Genomic DNA, 21,860 nt, shown 5'->3' with positions numbered 1-21,860 from the left:
GAGCAATACGGCCCAATGTTACTTTGGTTTAACAGCCTTTGTACGCTCTTTGAAAAGCATCAATTCTACCCCATGAGATCTTTAATTGGGATGAAACTGGCTACCAAATTGGCCAAGGAAAGCGGCAAAAGGTGCTTGCACCTAATGCTAATTATACCAATCCTACTGGTGGTCAAAAAGAGTCTATTACTGGCATTGAATGTATATCTGCCGATGGTTGGGTTATGCTACCTTGGTTTCTACCTAAGGGCTCTTTGCATATGGAGGAGTGGTATGAAAATATCACTACCCCCGGTTTCCGGATTAAACCTACGCCTAATGGCTGGATTGATGATAATACGGCTTTTGAATGGCTTCGTTCTTTTCATGAAGCTACAAAATCTCTGGTTAAAAATGGCAGGCCAAGGCTGCTTTTAATGGATAATCATGGATCCCATACAACGATCAATTTCATCGAATTTTGCAACCAGCATTTCATTATCCCAGTCTTTTTTTTACCCCATACAACCCATCTCTGCCAACCGCTAGATGGCCAGCCATTCCAATGCTTAAAGCATCATTTTCGTATAGCGAATAATGAAGCTATAATGTGGGGTGGAAGTACAAGCAAGAAGCGGGATTTTTTCTGGATAATTCAGGATGTCCGGGAGCAAGCTTTCACCCAAAGAATCATCCGATCTTCATTTAAATCTAGGGGTATTTACCCCTTAGATCCAGAGCTTATTCTCGGTCCTCTACGTCAAAGAGCTCTTGAATCTGAAGGGTCCCCCCTAGGATTCTCACTCCCTCTCCCCCTCCGGAATTCGCAAGCTCAGTCACCAATTCGCCGCCTGATACAATTGAGCGGGTTAATAGGCTTAATGCTAAGCTTATTCATGGCGTTAAGCAATTTGAAAACTACTCTCAGAGGGTAAAACGGCATAACCAACGTATGAATGCAAATTCACTTTTATCCCAAGAAAATGCTATACTACGGGCTGAATTAAAGAAGGCCCGTACGTCCACTTCAGTTGCAAATACCCCAAGAAATGGCAAATCGTTTCTTGGGACTAAAGGCAATGTCCTATCACCTATATGTGCAAATAGGAAGATGGTTGACAGGAGAGATGCTGATTCTAAGAAGTTGAAGCGCATACAGGCAAAGCATGCCAAGGAATTGGAAGCTCAACGGCGGGCTCAGGAAGCAAGGGATTTAGTAGAACCTGAGCATGAAGCTTCAATGGCGGCAAGAGATAGTAATGGTGCAAATTGGTATATAGATACTACTGGTGGTTATATGTAAATAGTGGTTTAAATGCAATTCATCCCATTGAAATTATCGTTGTGTGGGAATTATCGTTGAGTGAGTGGGGCGCACCAACACAGAGAATGTGTGTTGGGCGCTTGGCACGATTACATGTAGATATGGGATGTAATGGCAGGACAGGTCGCTGCAGCCCACCGAAGTCTTTACTATGGGGTGCACGGACAAAAAGTGTGGACTGGGTGACACTTCTGAAGAGACTAGTACAGTAGAGTTGCGTCCCCTCACGCTACCATGGTTCGACGGGCGCCATTATTCTTAGTGCGCCTACGTGAGCACGATCAGTAGATTGGACCTCATCATTGGAGGACTGAGGATGGATATATTACTCTGGATCTCCCTTAGTCTAGAAAGCAGACAGATCGCTGCAGTCTACCGGACGATTTACTACGGGTGCACGGAAAGAATTCGTGGAATGGTGGACCATTCCGAACTCACTTTGACAGCAGTAGTAGGGGTGGGCAAACTGGACGAGAAAATTGCGAAAATCCTGGTAAGCTGGGATACTAGTTTTTATAATTCCCCAAAATGTTCTGCACAAAGAAACATGGATCAAGCGACGAGAAAGGTACCACAGGGTGGTCGTACGAGCCGAACGTCGTTTTTGCACCCACAGAACCTGCCGCTTCTTGGCTACATGGCCGGACGGTGAATCGAAAATGGTATTTCTCGACATCATGGCCCCCCATACTATCTTTTAAAAGCTTGCGGACTCGGCTGAGATTTCCCAGTATCGATTCAGTTCGCAGGAGGAAAAATGGATATACTGCCACAATCTCTTCAGTCGCATTGCTCAAGACACAGAGCCGGATGTCTGCCCAGTCCGACTTCTCCGAGAGGTAGAATTTAGACAAGTAGTGGAATACATCGTCCGCAGAGGTAGATGATGACAATAGATCCGGACCCGTCCATTTAAGAAAGTATCCACTGTCACTGCTAGGACAGAAGTAGCCCTCGATTATCGGAAGAGGATCGATTGGTCTTTCTGTGGATAAGGGGAAGCGAGATATGTTATCTAGATAAAGACTCTCATGGCCAGTGGAAAGGACAGACGGTGGCTCATGCACATCTAAGAGCCTGGTCCATAACGCTGCATGGTCAAAATCTAGATGGCAACCTGGAGGGATATTGTAAGTGTTGAGTCTTCTTACAACCAAGTTCACATTTACCAGTGTGTGAGAATTGTTCTAACATCTCAGTAGAGCTGTTGGCCGTGCGGTCTTGTTTGGCGACAGAAGCGGTATGGTGTGCAGGCTCGATCTGTTTGAAGCACATTTCATGATCGCACCTTGGGTAGTATTTAGCACAAGCCAAGACAAATATGGAGATGATAGGAGACCCTTTAGGCCATTTGGATCAAAGAAAGAATATTATTCCACATAGGATAGCCTGAACAATTTTGCGAGTTTATTCAAAGCATCATCCTAGGTGGCTAGGTCACTGACAAATATAGGGCCACAATACTAACCTAGAGTGATACCGAGGTCCATTTTGCTGGATCGGAATTGAAGATTTGCTTGAAAAATATTGTGCAGATTTGGTGGTCGCAGGAGCACTCCAACGCAGTGAAATCGCGTCGCGACTATCGGGGAACGTGGAAAGGCTGATTTTAGATTTCCTCTCTCTTTTCACCATTCGAAGATATTGCTCCTCCACGCCAAGGCTGTGTTCTTGTGCAAGAAGGCGCCGCAGCTCGTCGATGTCTGTGGACATTCTGAATAAATGTTGCAAACGGCCTTCTCAAAGCTGCTGGTGTCCTTGTTTACCTTACGCGCGCCTGATATCATCATGTGACACATGTACGTGACGAAACCTGAAGACTCGGCGGTGAGATTGCACGTGATTTTCGTCCGAATTTCTATTGGCTGAGACTAGAGCCTTCCCGCTTGGTAAACGGGTTCCCATTTCTTTCCCTTGAGGCTTTCTGTCTCTTCTCTTCAAACCTCTTGTCAATACTATTCTTGTTGAAGAACCATACACGATAGTGTTACGTGTCGCGTCCTTGACTCAGGCCTCCACTACTGCAGACATCCGGGCTTTCGAATACAAAACAGAGACAGTGGAAAGAAAAAGGCTCAAACCAGGCAATACAACAATTTTTCGAGACCTTTTGCTCGAGTAGCAGGCATGTCAGACCCTGCGAATTACCCCGTGGGCTGGATCTGCGCCTTGGGCGTGGAATAGGTTGCCGCACAGGAATTTCTCGATGAAGAACACGAAAAGCCCATATATGTGTCGCCAAATGATACCAACGACTATGCGTTAGGCAAAATATGCGAGCACAATGTCGTCATCGCCGTTTTGCCTGATGGTGATTATGGAACCGCTTCCGCGGCCAATGTAGCAACAAATATGCTCAACACCTTTCGCAACGTCAGGATAGGCCTCTTGGTCGGTATCGGTGGTGGTGTACCAAGTGAAAGCCATGACATTCGTATGGGCGATGTTGTGGTCAGTGCCGCTCGTGGTGGTGAGGGTGGTGTGTTCCAGTACGACTTTGGTAAGTCGATACAGGGCCGAAGTTTTCAGCATACGCGGTTCCTGAACCAACCACCAACTATACTTCGCACTGCAATGACAGAGATACAGGCACAGTACAAAAGAAAGGGGCATCAGCTCAAGGAGGCCATCAACAGCATTCTCGACAAGAACGCCAGGCTGCGCCGCGAGTACGAACGGCCGCCACCAAGCACGGATAGGCTGTTTGAAGCCGAGGTTATGCACGACTCAAGAGACTGTGCTGCATTTTGTGCGGATGAGCCATCAAAGTTGGTACTGCGATGTGAGCGGGCCGAACACGAGGATGATCCTACAATCCACTATGGCCTGATTGCTTCTGCTAACCAGTTGATGAGAGATGCCTCAGTTCGAGATAGACTTGCAGCGGAAAAAGACGTTCTGTGTTTCGAAATGGAAGCTGCCGGCCTGGTGAACACCTTTCCCTGTCTGGTTATTCGGGGCATTTGCGATTACTCAGACTCGCATAAGAATAAAGAGTGGCAAGGGTACGCAGCGATGGTGGCGGCTGCGTACGCTAAGGACCTGCTACGGAGGATCCCATTGAACAGAATTGAGGCCGAGGAGAGAATTAGTGTCATTCTATCTGGTTAGTCCAGGGCAGTCTTATAACAATCACGTGAATAAATAATGACCACGGAATTCTACAGACGTGCTGAAAAGCACCAACCAGCGCTTAGACCGAGCATACAATCAACAAGAACAACATCATCGCGAGCAAAAAACAACAGTTTTGACGGATCAGCAACAACGTTGTCATCAAGCTTTCAAGATATCGAGTTACACGGAGCAAAAGGACATCAATCCAAGATTAACAGAGGGAACCTGTCAATGGGCGCGACAAAGCCCTGAATACGTCCGTTGGCAGGAAAGCTGGTGTAATGATCTCCTCTGGCTATCAGCCGATCCAGGCTGCGGGAAGTCCGTACTAGCCAAGTCAATTATCGATGACTACTTGCAAGCCTCCACTTCACCGGTCACAACATGTTACTTTTTTTTAAGGACAACGATGAACAGAATAATCTTGCTACGGCATTGTACGCAATACTTCATCAGCTCTTCAGCCAGATGCCTGATCTACTCTATCATGCATTGCCATCCTTTGAAAAGAACGGGGAGAGACTTCGTCATGAGGTCGACGAATTATGACGAATCTTTGTAACGGCAACATCAGCCGAACCATCACCCAAAGTCGTTTGCATACTCGATGCACTTGACGAATGCGGTGAAGCTGACCAAGGTCGTTTGGTTGAGAAACTCGCGCTTTTTCACCGTCAACAACATTCATCAACACAGGATACCTGGTTGAAGTTCTTGGTCACTAGTCGTCCCTATAATAAAATCCAGCATAAATTTCGAGTGATCACGGAGTCTTTCCCGTATATACACCTTAAGGGAGAGGATGAAAATGATCAAATCCATGAGGAGATAAATTTGGTCGTGAAGATTAGAGTGAAAGAGTTGGCTGAAATGGCAATATTGTCGTCTGATATACAGCAGCGACTTGAGCGCCAGCTTCTTCAAATGGAACACCGCACTTATTTATGGTTACATTTGGCCATTGATGACATCCGCACTACCTTCGAGAATAGCCTTTGGCCTGCCGAGGAATCAATTCAATTCGACTAGTGCCTGCCTCTGTGAATGCCGCTTATGAAAAAATTCTCAGTCGAGTCCCATCTGACCAAAAGAAAACTGTGAGAGAGGTCTTACAGATTATCGTCGCAGCACGGAGGCCTTTGACAACACAAGAAACGGCCATGGCGTTAGGCATAGCTCTCCGCCCACAGTCGCGAACTGCAGCAGAGGCAAGAATAGATCTAGGTCATTTGGATAAGAAGCTTCGACAGTGGTGTGGCCTCTTTATCTTCACCAAGAACTCCAAAATCTACCTCATCCATCAGACAGCAAGAGAGTTTCTTGTCAAAAGGGAAGCTGCTGGCCAACCATATTCTACATACTCGTGCACCATTGAAGATACTGAGGACCAGATGGCGGGTATCTGTTTACGGTACTTGTCCATGGATGGTTTAGATGAGAATGACGCCCAGACATGCTCTGACTTTCAGAGTTTCCTAGCATATTCAGCGGTATATTGGCCTGATCACGTTCGAAACATGTCTTCGACTGCAGAGCGACTGCTTAAGAACCTGCTGCATCGATTATACGACACAACCGCAAACCGATTTTCGCTTTGGTTTCCCATATATTGGAAAGCAGTAATGGGATATACATTAACACCTACAATGAATGCCATTCATTTGGCGGCCTTCAACGGGCATGAGCATGTGGTCCGCCATCTACTTGCTGGCGATGAACGAATTGCAAAGACTGCGGATAGTACGAGATCTTACCCGTTGATATGGGCCTCTCTGAATGGACACCAGGGAGTCGTGCATGCATTGTTAGAGCGGGGGGCCGATGTCAATGCTCAGGCTGGAGAGTACGGCAGTGCTCTACAAGCTGCCTGTTCCAGAGGGCACGGCAAGATTGTGCAAGTGTTGTTAGAGCGCGGAGCCGGTGTCGATGCTCAGGATGGAGAGTACGGCAGTGCCCTATATGCTGCTTGTTCCGGAGGACACGATACGATTGTGCAGGTGTTATTAGAGCGGGGAGGCGATGTAAATGCTCAGAGTGGATCATACGGTAATGCCCTACAAGTCGCTTGTTCCGGAGGATACGACAAAGTTGTGCATGTGTTGTTGAAGCGTGGAGCCAATATCAATTCTCAGGATGGAGAGTACGGTAGTGCCCTATATACTGCTTGTTTTAAAGGACACGATAACATTGTGCAGGTGTTGTTGGAGCGCGGAGCCGATATCAATGCCCTACAGGCTGCTTGTTCCGGAGGACACGACAAAGTAGTGCAGGTGTTGTTGAAGCGCGGAGCCAATGTCAATGCTCAGGATAGGGAATACGGCAATGCCCTACAAGTTGCTTGTGCTAGAGGACACGAGACTATTGTGCAGGAGTTATTAGAGTGCGGAGCCAATGTCAATGCTCAGGGTAAACACTGCGGCAATGACCCACTACAGGCTTCTTCTTCTGAAGGACACGACAAGATTGTGCAGTTGTTAAAGCGCGGAGCCGATGTCAGTGGTCGCGGTGGAGAGTACGGCAATGCCCTACAGGCGTTCACTTTTCAGAATATTCTCTCCAGATGGTCGTCCAAAACTAGACTGCGGCCCTTCAATCCCGCGAGGGTCCTTAGAGACATCCAAAAACCTTCAGCCGAGCCTAGACAATTACAGACTATGACACTCCTGACTCGTGCTTACAATTATCGAAAGGTCGCATAATCCTAAAACGGTATAGCTCGGAAACCATACCCTACATAGACATTATGTCGTTTATGAGCCCGAATCGGCCTGTCGAGACCACCCATCATATCAGTTGATTAAGCCAATGACCTACCGCTGTGCTACCCTGTTGGGAGCGGGATTCTATTACTAGATGACCTTGTCCAAAGGGCTGCGTAATAGGCCCATTAAATTAGAGTAATTTACCTGATAGGAGTTCTGCGCATTTATGCCTACTTCGTACCTTTTACCTCGCACCTCGCACCTAGCCTTTTTCGAAATAGGGGTGGACTATAAAGGTGTTGAATCTCACATTGAAATAGCTCACCCTTTTCTAAAGATACTCGAGAATCCTTCAGCGTCGTTGCTCACAGACTCCGTGACTCCGACCTCAGCTTCCTTCAGAGCCTGTGCATCTCTCATATCTGCTGTTTTTAGCACCAGGAAACTTCTGAGAATCTAAGGCTTATCATTGTAAGTACCTTCTTCGATCACTCCCGTTCATTGGCTTACCTTTATATAATACCCAGTTCGAACCCCACGTCGCAAAATGAGTGATGATCAGCTTGCCGCACGCAGTTCCTATACTCAAGATCAACCTACAAACCCGACGGGTGAAATTGAGGGAGCAATTCGGCTTAGTCATGTGGTTGAAGATAACCATGAGCTCAATACAGCGATTAATTGTTGTTGGCTTGCGGTTCAGGAGACTCCTCGTGATTATCCCGACTATACAGCGCGCCTAGACAGCCTCTGGAAACTGCTGAATGGTCGATACGAACAAACCAACAATGTCGATGATCTCAACGCAGCGATTGATTGTTGTTGGCTTGCGGTTCAGGAGACTGCCCATGATCATCCCGACTATGCAGTGCGCCTAGACAGCCAGTGGAAATGCTGAGCGATCTGTACGAACAAACTGGAAATGTCGATGATCTCAACGCAGCGATTGATTGTTATCGGCTTATGGTCCAGAGGACTGCTCATGATCATCCCGACTATACACCGTGCCTAGATAGCCTCTGGAAACTGCCGAATGATCGATACGAACAAACCAACAATATCGATGATCTCAACGCGGCGATTGATCGTTATCAGTTTGCGGTTCAGAAGACTCCTCGTGGTCATTCCGAATATTTAGCGCGCCTAGATATTATGGCGGGCCTGTTCCACTCGCGATTCGTATCTACAGCATCTTTGCCTGACCTTCATCGTGCAATTTCACTCATTTGTACCGCAATCCTGGCCACAAATGATGACGCTAGTACTATAGAGCGCTGCTTCGAACTCGGGAGAGAGCTTGAAATACTATTTGACACTCAACAAAACATCACCTATCTTGACATGGGGATTGAGTTCTGTTTCCGAGCGCTCGAGGCCACCACTGAAAACTCCTCTTGTTTTCTAGATCGCTTGGTCGACCTCGCTCACAAGTTTGGAATACGATACGACAAATTGGCAGAGATAAAAGATCTCCAAATGAAGGTGCTACTACAGCAAGAGCTTCTTAACGCTGTTGGTGATCAAGATCAACATCAATTACGGGCAGAGTGCCTACTCAACCTCGGCAATACCCTGAAATCCCGATATATCGGAGAGCGTCCTGACCTCCAGGAAGCGATCACCCTAGTTTGCGATGCAATTAACGTGGGGGCCAACGATCCTAACCATCCTTTGCTTCCATGAGCTCGGGACCAAGGTCGGACTTCTATGAAGCCATTACATGGTCTTATAAAGCGGTCGAGGGGGATACTCTTATTTCACATCATGGAGAGGTTTTTCGCAACCTCGCAAACATTCTCACATTTCGATACGTGAGAACACACCAGACCAATGATTCTAAAGCAGCAGCCAAGTGGGCGGGAGAAGCAGTTCAGAAGGAGGATTATCTTCTTTTCAAGAGTGTCCGCACGGAATCCTGGGGCGAGAATGGATGTCGATGGTCGAGCAATAGCTTTTAGGTGGCTGAGGGATGTATTGAATGAAATTAAAATTCGTTGCTTCTGACAAGCTGGCCTTACACGTCGTTTTAGTTATATGTATTTTCGTTTACGGGTTGCTAGATTCAGCGGTGATCATACCCTCATACAATTGCCTCTATCTCAAATTTCTCGGTCGGTGATTAATTCCATGGATTTCAGTTGTGATATACCGACCTAGAACGGCACGGAGATCGCTAGCCGACTGAAGGACTGAGCCACCCGGACAAGTAATAGGGCAATCAGAAGGCACCGCCGCAAACCACTGGCTGTATGATGTCGAGGAGTACCTACGCCGCTGAATTGTGAACGTCTGCGGAGACGACGATGCGTATAAACTAGCGTTTGCCGCTGGGTTGCTGACCGGAGACGCCTTTATCAAATGGAGAACTGCCAACCAACAAGTGGACGCCGGGCTTTATGAACGAGGGAGCCGGATGCCATAGACTTGACGGCCATACGGAACACGAGAACGTGTTACAACTATGGCAAAACATATCCAGCGCGAGTGTAAGCAAAGGGTCATAAGGAGGGAAAAGGCCAGGGTCAGTAAGCTAAGGCGAGCTTACTAACCCACTTTCTAAAACCCACCGCCCTAAGATAGCGAACGACCACTGGCTTGGTGTATCCCACGCGAAACGACAGTTGAGAAGAGCCACGATGATGCTGAATGCCCTTGGCGAGGACCTGAACTTCTTCGACAGCTTCCTCCAGCGATCTGGCGCAGTAGGGAAGCTAATTGCCACCCACATGCTGCTAGATTGTGGAGCAAGTCACGCGTTTGTATTGCTTAACTTACCTACTACTGGGTGTCAACTAAAAGGAAGAGTAAGTGACACCAAAAAAAAAAACAAGAGAAAGTGGATGGAGCAGGTTAAACGTCGATGACATAGTTAGCCCAGCAAGAGTTCACGTCGTCGCCAGGACTAGCTGAAGCAGCTTCCTCCTGACGACGGATGGACTCGAGCCCGCTCAAATTCTGTTGGATGAGCCGAACGTCCAACTGCATTTGCGCCAAGTCACGGCTGAGATTCTCTGGAAGGCAGATGAAGTGTGCTATGCTACAACAGGGAAAAGGGACAAAGGGAGAAAGGGCGAGAAGTGCTTATAAAACAACGCCAAGCAGCACCGCTGCATCTTAGCATCGCCACACGGAGGTTGCTTATAATTCAGGGGGCGAGAACGGGGGAGCCGTAGTGATTTGGACACATAGGCAAGAAAATAGTCCCATTCTCCGTCGGGATTCGTAACACTTAACGCCCACGGTTCCTTCCCACGGCTGTCCCTAGTCTCATACGCATGAATGGTGGGGCAAGAAAGATCCCCATTCGTAGAAGGGATGTTGGGGCAGTTTGATCGAACTCTTCGGGCATATGGATTCCTTCGTGGGACCGGTTTGATAGATCAATCCCTTTCGGTCTTCCGTGAATCATAGCCAGCAGTTACCCAGCAGGTACAGGTCAGCCACGCGAAGCCGGCATAATCTCGGGTCCTGATCATCGCAATCCCGGTGCTGGAGCACCATCGCCCTAGTTACAGTCACAAATATAACCATATCATCATCCCACCAACCGGGTCTTTGTATAGTGATTTCGGTGGAGTCGTGATGCAGTCCGCTATGCGGCGTTCTCGCATGTGATCATCGCCTGAACGCCCACAGCGGACGGAGGACACATGAGGCATTTCTGCCATCGGTCAGATTCAGACACCGCATGCACGTCGACAAGTCATCGCCTCGTCTTAAGACTGAGACACGGCTCCTGTGGTGGCCGTCGGATAGGAATGGAACATATGAGGCAATTCTGTCATTGGTGTTCACGTTGCGCTGAATAGGTGCAGAAATTTCAACACGTCATCGTCCTCGGCTCGGAAATGAGACAGCTCCTGTGTGGACCTTCGAATCAAGAAATGCTTTCGAGGGTTGGACCGGGGCGCACATAGCCAACAGCCAATGGCCCAGTAGAAAATTTTGGGGAGTGCCCAATCCAGGCGGGCGAGGGTATGCCACTGGTCATCTCGCACCCTCTAGGAAAGATCAGCGACTTATGCTCGCCATATCGACCAAGTCGGTGGACGCCAGCGTCCCTTGCAAGCGACATGAGTGGGGAGAGAAGGGGGCTGAGCACTCGTTTTGGGGAACGGTCATTTCCGAGAGGGAAGGGTTCCGAGCGGTGGCGTCCGACCTCAGGGTGACAGAGGCGTACGGACGTGGGAAGGAGACGTCGTCGAGCGACGCACCGGCGGGATTATATAGTCGACGAAGGGACATGAAGGCGGAGAAGCGTGGCAGTTCCCGATAGGGGATAGTGCGAGAAGCCATCCCCGATCGAGGGAACGCTAAACCACTCCGGGCTGCCGCTGGACGGGCGCTAAACCCGAACGGTGCGGTTGCCGAAAACGGCGGTCCTCTAGTAAATACGAATTGTACTTTCGAATAAGCCAGTACGCGCTTGATTGATCACTGAATGAGGGGTACCAAAGAAAACAAGCCCCGACCTTTTAATATTAGCATCGAACGTCATCTCTTTCAGGGATCAACAATGAAACCTACGTCGGGTCTTTTACCTCGAAATATGCTTGTTTCTCTGACGCGTTGATCAAAGCCTATCCATCTTGTAAGTAGCAGTACCCATACATTTTCAACCTGACTCACCTGTTTGACCAAGACCCCTCCTAAGCCTTGGCACAAAAATATTATCTTTGTATCCTGCTTTTCTCAGGCTCTGAATGGAAGGTTACTTCTAGAAGGTTCAGGAACTCACCTTCAAAGAACATCTAGATTTGCACAATTGCTGCAGCAAGACATTCGATTCTTCTTGAACGCCTTGTGTACTGCTGCCAAAAGTGCGAAAGATTCATACTCGTATAAAAAATAGTCTCGCTCTCCAGCCGCTGCCTCGGAGAGACAAGCCTTGGAAGAACAATTTAAGCCATCCTTCATTGGACTGAGTGTTGTATGTTTGTTGCCACGAAGGGTCTGAGCATTTTCCATCTACATCAATGAAGTCAAGGCCATGGATAGCTATCACACTGCTCATTGTGTAGGCATTTGCCGGAGTGAAGGTAATAGATAGTACTATCGTAATTTATGGCATTTCCAGCTAGCTCGACGTCTATATTGTTGGTTAGTAAGTAATTTCGGTGAGTGATTATGGTCTAAGGCAAGTGAATTCACTATCTTGCCATGGCTGGGTGAGGACAGAAAAAGTCCGAGATTTGAAAATATGTTCGTGAGAGATTACTTACCGTGGGGAGGATGGAGGGCTTTATAGGTCACTGATATTCATGAAAGAATCCACGTAGCTCATAGCCCAATGAAGCCTGCGAGAGGTCTACATTATCCTCGGGCCTGGCTGTTGCTTCCAGGGATATTGGGCTTCTGGTATCTGCAACGATAACCCTGCTGTTAGACGCCGAGTACCGCTCCGCACGAATTTTCGAACTGTTCGAAGTTCGCGAATTTCGGCGAATCGAATCGAATTCGAACCTTGGTTTCGGGGCTTCGAATCTATGACCGATTCGATTCGTCAAAATTCGCGAATTTCGAACAGGTTCGCGAACTAATATCTAGCCTTTTTAGGAAAAAGGGTTTGTGGAACGAGTTTTCGAGATGGCCGGCCCCTACAAGAATACTTCTGCAAATAAGGTCTAGAATATCAAATACCTGTATGCCCAAAAAAACTATTACTGTATAACTATGAACACTTCCAACGTGCAGCATCTTTCAGCCTTAATAAGGTCCCAAGGGTCTTACCTTTCATGGAGAAACGTCGAATCCCCAGCACATCTCTCCCACCATTGAACAATCTCTCGATATCTACCTCTGCTGCCGGTATAGCAAGGTGATCTTGTGCTACCTTTGCCATACAACTAAATTCAAGCATGTTGGCCTTCCACCAGTTTCGTATAAACTCGGACTGGCTCTGGCTTATATCGAAACCAGTGCTGATTGTCGGTGTATCGAAATAATTGTCGATATCAGACTCAGCGACGTTATACTGTGTAGGCTGAAAGGCTTCCAGAAATCGATATTCGAAGCTCTTCCAATTGGTGCTTGGAGTAGTCGATACAGGCTGTTTTGTAGTGGAATATGCTTTCTTCAGGAACTCCCGGATTCGGTCAATAATCTTCTCTCCATCTGGTAGCGTTTTGAGCCACTTGGCCTTGATTCAAGGGTCCAGAACGCTTGCGATATAGTATATGTCGTTGTCTTTGACGCATTCGTGGTACTTCTCCAAGAGTGAGATTCCATCGGAAACAGGAACAGTTATTGCTGGTGAGACCTTCTGCACTCGCCTCGTCGTTCCTTGATAGCGAGGAGTATAGAACGGAGCTCTCCAAACATACGCGCCGCCATATGAATTGAAGGGCTATCCCGAGAGACGTACTCGGTATATTCGTTGAAGGGAGCCAGGATCATCTTGATATCCGAGAGCTGTCTCCAGTCGTTGGGCGTGAGACGTAAGGCTTCGATATCTGGATCATCGTTGACTGTATCTTCGAGCTGACGGCGACACTCTTCAGCTCTCACAATCATAACAAAGGTAGAGTTCCATCGAGTATCAACATCGTAGTTGATAGCTTTTGTACAGCCAGGTCGATTATCCCACTTCTGTATCCGCTGAGGAGATCGCGCAATCCAAAGGACAAGTAGTCGAAGCTTTGCAATAGGCGAAGTAGGAGCGTTGACCGTCTTCCAGCTCCTCTTAGCAACATCATCAAGAAGATCACAGGCTTCCTTATGCGAACTAGCGCGTAAAGACCTCAATATAGTTTTCATAACCAAGTTCAAGATGTGAGCAAAGCAGCGGATTTGGGAGTTATGGGTAAATTTCATCGTCCCTTCTCGGATGATAGTCTCGGCCAGGTACTCATCGTACCGCTGAGACAGCTTTTGGTAGAGACATCGGTGTAGGGTATCGTTATTCGATGCGTTGTCAGCTGTAATTGTCATAACTTTATCGGATATATGAAACCTCTCGAGAACCGTCGCAACGATATTAGCAAGGTTCTCTCCAGAGTGGCTGCCTTCAATTTCAACGAACTCAATACAAGCTCGATATTGCTGGAAGGCAGAGGACATCCAGTGAGCATTAATGGCTAGCATTGGCAATGAATTCTGACTTGTCCAGCCATCCAAAGATAGCGCAATTGAGGATGCTGAAGACATTAAGATTCGAAGCTCACTGTCAAGAGCATCAAGCCAAAGACATAATCGGCGCGACACAGTATCCGCACTTGGTACGGAGTCTTGAAAGCCTGCGGACCTCAACATAGCCTTGAATGAAGGCTGTTCGACGCATGTAAACGGTTGGCAGGTTGATACAATCCAATTCAAGACAGTTTCTTCGAATGGGAGCTTCTTTTCCTTAGAAATCCATGAGCTTAGCGGACCTTGGCACCCTGAATGGCCGTCCTGGAAGAGCTTGTGGGTTTGCTGCAGGTGCTGTTTCAACGCTGTGGTTGAAGATCGCAGTTTCGATGCAAATCGAAAGAATCGGCAGGTTGATGGCGACACAATACACAGGTGTTTAAGCTCGGACCGCTCCTTATTTCCTAATCTCCAGGTGCCAGATTCGGGTGTAGTAAGGTAGTGTTTCCAAACCCAGCTCCGCTCTTTCGACCTAGTCTCATCTTTCTGCTTGATTTCGACCCTCTCTACCTCGCATTCGACCTGAGATATTGATTGCGAAGGATGTATATCCGTATCAAGATTCGACAAACTCATAGAGACATTGCTGGGAGCTGTAGGAGACGTTGAAATTGGAGGAGTCGGCGACTTAAGGGCGGACCGGACTGCCATCTTCTTTCGGGGAGGCGGAAGTGGTATATCGTCTGCAAGGAGGCCATATTTATTAAGCGCCGCATAATCGCGTTTATTCTTCCTAGTATTAGGACAGTCAAATGTTGTAGCAAGTGGAGAAGTCATCTGTAACTTTATATTAGTATGTCAAGCTTGTGTCTTAATCGATCGCTTACCCTCAGGCACCCTGAAGTGACGGTTTTTAGTAGCTTTTGCACCCGATTTGGATGTTGTTCTTAGTAAAAGCACGTATGCGCGAAGACACGTTATTGTGGAGTCTCCGCTAACCCGATTAGACTATCTATTTACTCTTCATTAAATGCAATGTGCAGCTATTCATATTATGACTCCATATTGATATATTACGTGTATCTCAGTACGATCTATGAGCTAGTATAATTTGAAGCAAAACAGACCACATATAAGATTATCGATTTGTGGAGTAACCTTAAGAGTCGAATAATATATATCTGGATGAATTTTTTGACCGAAAATTGCATCTATTGATACTGCCCTACAGCTTCTCAATCTTAAGGCCAGATTTTTCAATTTTGATATCAGACTAAATCTATCCTACTTATCTCTGAATCCAAATGTTAGTTAACAAATTATTAGACTACCTGTATGAAGTGTTGATTGCTGGCTATCGTATTGAACAACAGGCGTGATTGACCGCCTTCCCAATGAAGCTTTAGAACAAAAAAGTTCGCGAACTTCGAATCGAATTCGAATCGGTCTTGAATTCGAATTCGTACGAATCGTTATTTTCAATATTAATTCGAATCGAATCGAATCTGCCAAAAGTTCGATTCGATTCGATTCGTGCGGAGCGGTACTTCGGAATGAATTGCATCCAGAGACACAGATGCGGCGGCTAATTCCTTAACGCTCTGACAAATCCAACCGATAGTGTAGTCTTGTGGCTCAGTCATTATGAGGTGATGGTATGCGGATCCTGTGCAGGGTCAAACATGAAAGTGTCAACAAGCCAGCTGACAACTTATGTAGTTAACTACCTAGTTAGTCAGAACAGTCATTACGTAAGCCTAGAATTAGTTAGTCTCCGCAGTCTAGTTCTATCACAGCCTGCCAGCCTGCCAGCAGGGCCTAGGCATGCACTCCAAATGCGCCGGAGAAAAGTCAATGACTAACCCTGGGGGCCAAAAGCAAGAAAGGCCCGTGCGATGGATCGCTGCAGTTCAGTCACACATGTGGTCACACTATATTTATCAGCCTCTGCATCCCCTCACTGGTCTCTGGGACTTTGCTACAATTTTCACCGTTTTCAATACGAAATTTAGCATTGTTTGTCCCCAAAGGCATGCTAGGGTGTGCTACAGAGCTATGAAGGCTTAGATCTCTTTATCTCCTCGGACAGCCCGCATGGCTTCCAATTCTCGTGTTCCCTGGTTTGAAAAGTCACAATACCTTTGACTAAGCACTGGATTGGTCCTGAACGGATACTATGGCTACCGTACCGACTTCCCATCACCACCCCCTTGCGCTAACCCAACCTGGTACCCGGAATGCGGGTTCTGAATTTGGTCAAAGCTCATCTATTAATACAACGTGCCGTCGGTCCATTCCCTACTGCCTGTTACGAGCAGCCCATATGTCGGGCCTAGAATCCGGGCACACCGAGCGGCGCTTAGTCTTGTTTTATGATTGGAATCCCATGCCATGGCGTGCGGCGTTGTGGCTCTTCTGTTCAGGAAATTACGAGATTACCGAATAAATAAAGAGCCTGGGCCCTTGGCTTATTCTATGCCATTGTTAGTTGTCTAGTTCCCCTGGACTAGATAGACCTCGCCATATTGCTTAGGGTTTCACCGCTAGACAGCCATGGCGTTGTCTCTTCAGGGGGTTGCGATGATATGCCCCACGTCTCAAATCGGGCATCAGTACCATAACGGCACGTCCCAATTCCCGTCTTTACGGTCAGGGATACCAGTAAAAACGCTGGCAATGGAATGTACCGCAGACATACAGGGAGATTACGAGTATCAGGCGTCACTCGTAGGATGGGCCTACAAAATATGATCCATCTTACGCGTAGCCTCTGCCTAGAGAAAGTACGTTGCCTACGCACTTACTTACTGCAGCACCGCAGACGCTTTCAGCACTGCCGCATTAGCAAGCCTATCGACGAATTTATTGCACACAGATCATTCAAATGAATCAAGCGGTACCCATGCCTACCTGGCGCTTTTTTTCACACAGGGGATATGAACTTGCCGGGATGAGCCCCTTTTCCGACACCCCTGCAAGCCTGCGTGCGAGAAGTCTAGAACAACGATTTCCAAGGCGCACATACTAATAGTAATCCATGCATGTTCAGAGACGAGTCCGGGTACTATTGTACCGATAACGACTCAGTGCTATGGTCTAGCTATGCTACGTCCACACAGCCACAGCAATATGTATGTTGTGTTGTTCAGCAGTAAACAGCAAGTATAAGGGGATGCCAGGGCTAGAACCAATTTCAGCAGTGAAAGCGCGGCGCATTATATAGAAATCGAAGTGTGATGGAAGCCCCAGTAACGTGTTTAGCCCTAATGATTTGCGAAGTCAGAAAGGGCCAAAAGGCAGAGAATATGACGGATCTAATGCGTGAGAAAGATGATGCTAGAAAAAGGAAGGGAGCTAAGCACATTACAGGAGCCAGTGCCTTGGCGGGGGCACGATCTCAGCCGGGTGCCCAGGAACGGGCTTGCGTGCATCTGTGATAGCCCGGGAACCCGGCGCGCCGGTTTTTATTGGGTTCCGAAAAGCCAGGCATGATGTGTCAGGACGCTAGGATGGGAAAAATGTGGGCGATTGTCACCTTGAAGGGGATCAGGCTTTTTTTTTTGTCCTTCTCATTGATTCTTCTACATTATTAAAATGGAGCCAACTGAACGGCCGGGTTTCCTGAAAACTACACCCTGATCGAGTTGGCTTACTTTTGCTCCTAGCTACAGTGGTAGATTTGGGTCGTGCCATTGGTGGAACGTGGCTGGGGCGCTGCAATAAAATGTCTCGTTCCTACCAGTAGCTTGATTGGATGGACCGCGTGGCATGGTCTACCAGGAAACTATGCGAGCGGGTTATACGTTGGGGCTCATCCTGCAGACTTTCAGAGAATACCAGTGTTTGGCTAACGTGCGGAAGTAAGCCAAGCATCCGCGTTTGTTGACTTGGCCAGTGCCCCACAAGTACGGACAGGCTTTTCCCTGGATTCGAGTCCAGATGCATCCTTGTACACCCACTGGAACTGAGTTCGCCGGCCCCTGGACCTACAAGCGGCCAATTCGTTGGCCGGCGTACCCCACTCGAACGCATGCAGGCGAAACGCTGGGGGAGACAATCCCGCGGACTTTTGCGGACAGACACGGTAAAATACAGGTGGCTGAGACGATCCTGTGGACTTTCACGGACAGACGTGGGTTTCATGCAGGAGAATAATTTTATGGCCTTGGCATCCAGGCATACATACAGTCGACTCCAGTCAATGAAAACGCGGGTGAAAGCACATCTACCGCTATAACAGCTTAGTGCAGTGTTCGGTTCGCTCCAATGCAACCATTCACTATTGAATGATTGGAAGTTTCACGATGGTCGGAGCCAAGACGACACGATTCGACGACTTGCCGACGGTTCGGAATCTTCGCTTTAAAAGGCCTGGCCAACCAATAGAATATTTCCATTCTATGGAACAAATGAACGCCTCAATTTTCATAATGGAAAACCCCAACAATTCAGATTTTCGTATTATGCGCCAATCTGTTCCGCTTTACATGTAGACCTCGCCATGACCCGCGGGTAACCCTGACTACCCGGACCGCGACCCGGACCATGCAGGTTTCAGGGTCGTGAGTCCTGACCCTGACCCTCCGTCCGGTCCGGGTCGTTAGGAGTATGACCCGACCCTGAGGGTCACGACCCTCCCCCTAGGGTCGTCAAATAGTGCAAACATCAACAAGTCACGCGTAGCATAAATTATGCAGATTTCGGAGGTATTTTTGAGTATCTCACTTACAGCATTTGTAGGCTAGCTTTTTTTTTTAGCTTTAACTCCGAATAAATTAAATCAAATTAAATTAAACGAATGCAATAAATCAATAAAACTACTTGTTCGACGTTTCATATCCATCAAGCAACCTTGAACGTTTGCGGATTCTGCCTGACACTCGGTGCTGTGTCTTTGGCAGAGGAATCACTTCTTCATCATCTTCTTCCTCATCATCCGCCGCATCCTCAACTATATCGATTACGCGTCTTTTGCGCAGTGCGTTTGCAGATGGCCCCTGCGAAGTTGCTGGGGCTTGCGAAGTTGCTGAGAGCTGTGTAGAAGGCCCTTCATCCTCTTCATCATCACTGATTGAATCAACGGAGATTTGTTGCTGTGTTCTCTCTTCCTTTGCAGCCTGTATCTCCTGGGCTGAAAGATATTCAGAAAGCATTATTCGCTCCTCTTCGTGAAACTCGAATCTTGATGTACACATATACATCATAAGGTCCGAGATTGTTTGAGGTTGTAGAGAGCCTCGACTATAATGACACACATCTCGTGCAGAGTTGAAAAGCTGCTCTACTCCTGCACCACTAGCTGGAATAGAAAGAATATCTCGTGCAAGCCTCGCCATTGCAGGGAATTTATCTTGGTGATCTTTCCACCAGGTTCGAGGCTGGGCATTTGGGACTGTGTCTGAAAGATAAATCAGCAATTCTTCCCACACAGATCAAGAGATACTCACCGCTATCAAGATACCTTGTAAGCTCGTCTGACTGTACCAGCTGTGAAATCTGAGATTGCTGCGACTCGTCTCGAACACAGGCTAAATCAAATTCATCCGTTAGAGTGTTCATTGTAGGGGCACGCAATACCTGCTGCTCTTCGGTAAAACTCTTAGAGTACCTCTCAACGCAGGACTCAAGGCTCTGGCGATAGGTTGCTCGGTAATCAATCCCTTCCACTGGGTCTGGGTCCTAGTCCGAAGTTGAGAAGGACTGGAGTTTATCCTGTGGAGAAAGGATTGTGCCAATGGGGTAAAGATAACCGTCAACCTTGTCGGTGTCTCGGTAGTAGGTTGAAAGCTTGCTTTTTGCCGTTCGAGGGATGTAAGCATCACCTGCTTCCAAGCAACCCTCTTCCGCCTAAACTGTCTGATCGACTTTTCAAGGTGGTCAAAGAGCTTATTGTAGACCTTAAAGACCCGGTAGATAGTAACATCCTTTGTCCTTGACAGAAGGGTTGTGAATTGGTGAAACGGTTGAAGAATGTAGAGAAGATAATCAACTTGCTGCCACTGCTCCTGACTTAAGGCAAAGTGCCCTTGGCCGTACTGGGAGCAGAACGCATCGAAGGCCTGCTGGAGCTTCTTCGCGCGTGTGAGCATCCAGAATGTTGAATTCCATCGAGTAGTAACATCCTGGATTGGAACAAGCTTTGGCTCCTTTGTTTGCAAGTTGTAGAATGACTCTCTGCGTTGAGGACTCGCATTGATGAAGATTGCAAGGCTTCGGACCTAGGATGTAGATTAGTAAAATAAGATGAAATTCAGTTCAAAGGTCTTACCTTATTCAGAGTGTCCACGATCTCTCTTTTCTGCTGCCTCGCACGTAGGACTATCTACACAATCATCAGACCATGTCTGCTCAACCGTATCATTCTTTGGAATGGCCTTCATCTTCCCAAGGAGATTCCTAAGACTAAGCTGGATCACGTGTGCAATACAAGGTACCCGGATGATAATGACGTCGTTCGAGGATTGTAGTGACTCAATTGCCTCGTGGACACTTGCCAGGAGAGACTTGTTGTTTGAAGCGTTGTCGGTAGTTAACGAAAGCACTCGATCTGTGATCTGGTGCTCCTGCAGCAACTGGAAAACTACTTCACTCAAATTTGCACCTGAATGAGATCCATGTAAATGTTCAAATCTAAGCAATATCTCACGATACTCCCACTGTTCGTCAAGAAAGTATCCAGTGATAGCCAAAAATGCCTGCTTGAATGGAGATGTCCAGCAATCAAGGGCAAGTGATAGCTTAGGGCCAGAAGGGAGTGTCTGAAGGATACTCTTTTGGTTCTCACGGACTAGATCTCGTAGCTGCCGGCGCATAGCCTTAGCGGATGGAATTTCTGGCATTGATGGCGCAAGCCGAGCGTAGGAGATAAGATCACGGAACTCGGGATGCTCGAGAAAAAGGAAGGGAAGATGCGACACAGTAAGGAGCTTGGCAAGCTTCTGCTACCAAACTCGCTGATCGAATCTTCGTATAGTCGCATTCTGAGCCTAGAAGTAGAGGTAAGAGTTAGTATGCTCAAAATCATACATAGCAAGGCCTCATACATACAGCATGCTCTAATGCAAGCTTGATATTTGGCTTCTTCCCTGTAACATTGACGACTTTCCGACAGTTCACCCCATTATAATGCTTGTTCATTGAAGTTGTCCCTGAGTGAGCCCACCCGGGGTGGTCAAGCACCTTCCGACACTGATGGCACATAACTCCAGGCTTTCCATCTTTTTCGAGGGCAACCTGGTCATGGTATTTCCAGCACTCCGCGTCACGTTTCCCATCCCACGCCAACCGTTTTTTCTTCCCGAAGTCGGTTTGAAGCCACCAATTCACGAACTCATTACCCATTGCTAGGGAATATAGGATGAATGTCCTAATCCGATCAGGACAAATGCGATGAAGGCAATTCGGACCAGATAACGCGTCTAACGTGTCGAGGGTCTGTGGACTTCCAGACAGCACAGGAGAATAAAGCTGAAATGGTGAAGTATCAGCAACATATTCAAGATGATCTGACGGTACTGCCTCATAAACAGAGGAGGAAAATGGGTCGGAGAATTGGGGCATGAGGAAGGAGAGGTGAGGATGAGAATACTACAGTTCTTACCTATAAATTTTCTTTCTCACAATTAGATGAAGGACTCAGGGATAGAAGTGCGTAATCAGTCTGTTTGTCA

At 47.5% G+C, this 21,860-nt stretch overlaps 4 protein-coding genes across 4 annotated transcripts; 2 read left to right on the top strand and 2 right to left on the bottom strand.

Annotated features, from left to right (window-relative positions):
- Positions 1-1,809: 1,809 nt before the first annotated feature.
- N7471_010629 (uncharacterized protein) lies at positions 1,810-2,578 on the bottom strand (the record flags this gene model as incomplete). Its single annotated transcript, XM_057283348.1, has 2 exons — positions 1,810-2,420; positions 2,473-2,578. The coding sequence occupies 2 exons, from the start codon at positions 2,576-2,578 to the stop codon at positions 1,810-1,812; spliced, it is 717 nt and encodes a 238-aa protein (XP_057132327.1).
- Positions 2,579-5,580: 3,002 nt separating this feature from the next.
- On the top strand, positions 5,581-7,119 carry N7471_010628 (ankyrin repeat domain-containing protein; the record flags this gene model as incomplete). Its single annotated transcript, XM_057283347.1, has 1 exon — positions 5,581-7,119. One exon carries the CDS (start codon positions 5,581-5,583, stop codon positions 7,117-7,119), a length of 1,539 nt encoding a protein of 512 aa, XP_057132326.1.
- A 550-nt stretch (positions 7,120-7,669) lies between these two features.
- On the top strand, positions 7,670-8,805 carry N7471_010627 (uncharacterized protein; the record flags this gene model as incomplete). The annotated part of the gene is given in 2 exon segments (XM_057283346.1): positions 7,670-7,990; positions 8,005-8,805. 2 exon segments carry the CDS (start codon positions 7,670-7,672, stop codon positions 8,803-8,805), a joined length of 1,122 nt encoding a protein of 373 aa, XP_057132325.1.
- A 2,328-nt stretch (positions 8,806-11,133) lies between these two features.
- Positions 11,134-11,418, bottom strand: N7471_010626 (uncharacterized protein; the record flags this gene model as incomplete). Its single annotated transcript, XM_057283345.1, has 1 exon — positions 11,134-11,418. The coding sequence occupies one exon, from the start codon at positions 11,416-11,418 to the stop codon at positions 11,134-11,136; it is 285 nt and encodes a 94-aa protein (XP_057132324.1).
- Positions 11,419-21,860: the final 10,442 nt, after the last annotated feature.

This window comes from Penicillium samsonianum, assembly GCF_028829775.1.
Source record: "Penicillium samsonianum strain IBT 33392 chromosome Unknown utg000006l_segment0_segment0, whole genome shotgun sequence".
NCBI classification, from domain to species: domain Eukaryota; kingdom Fungi; phylum Ascomycota; class Eurotiomycetes; order Eurotiales; family Aspergillaceae; genus Penicillium; species Penicillium samsonianum.
This window is presented reverse-complemented; position numbering and strand designations above follow the sequence as displayed.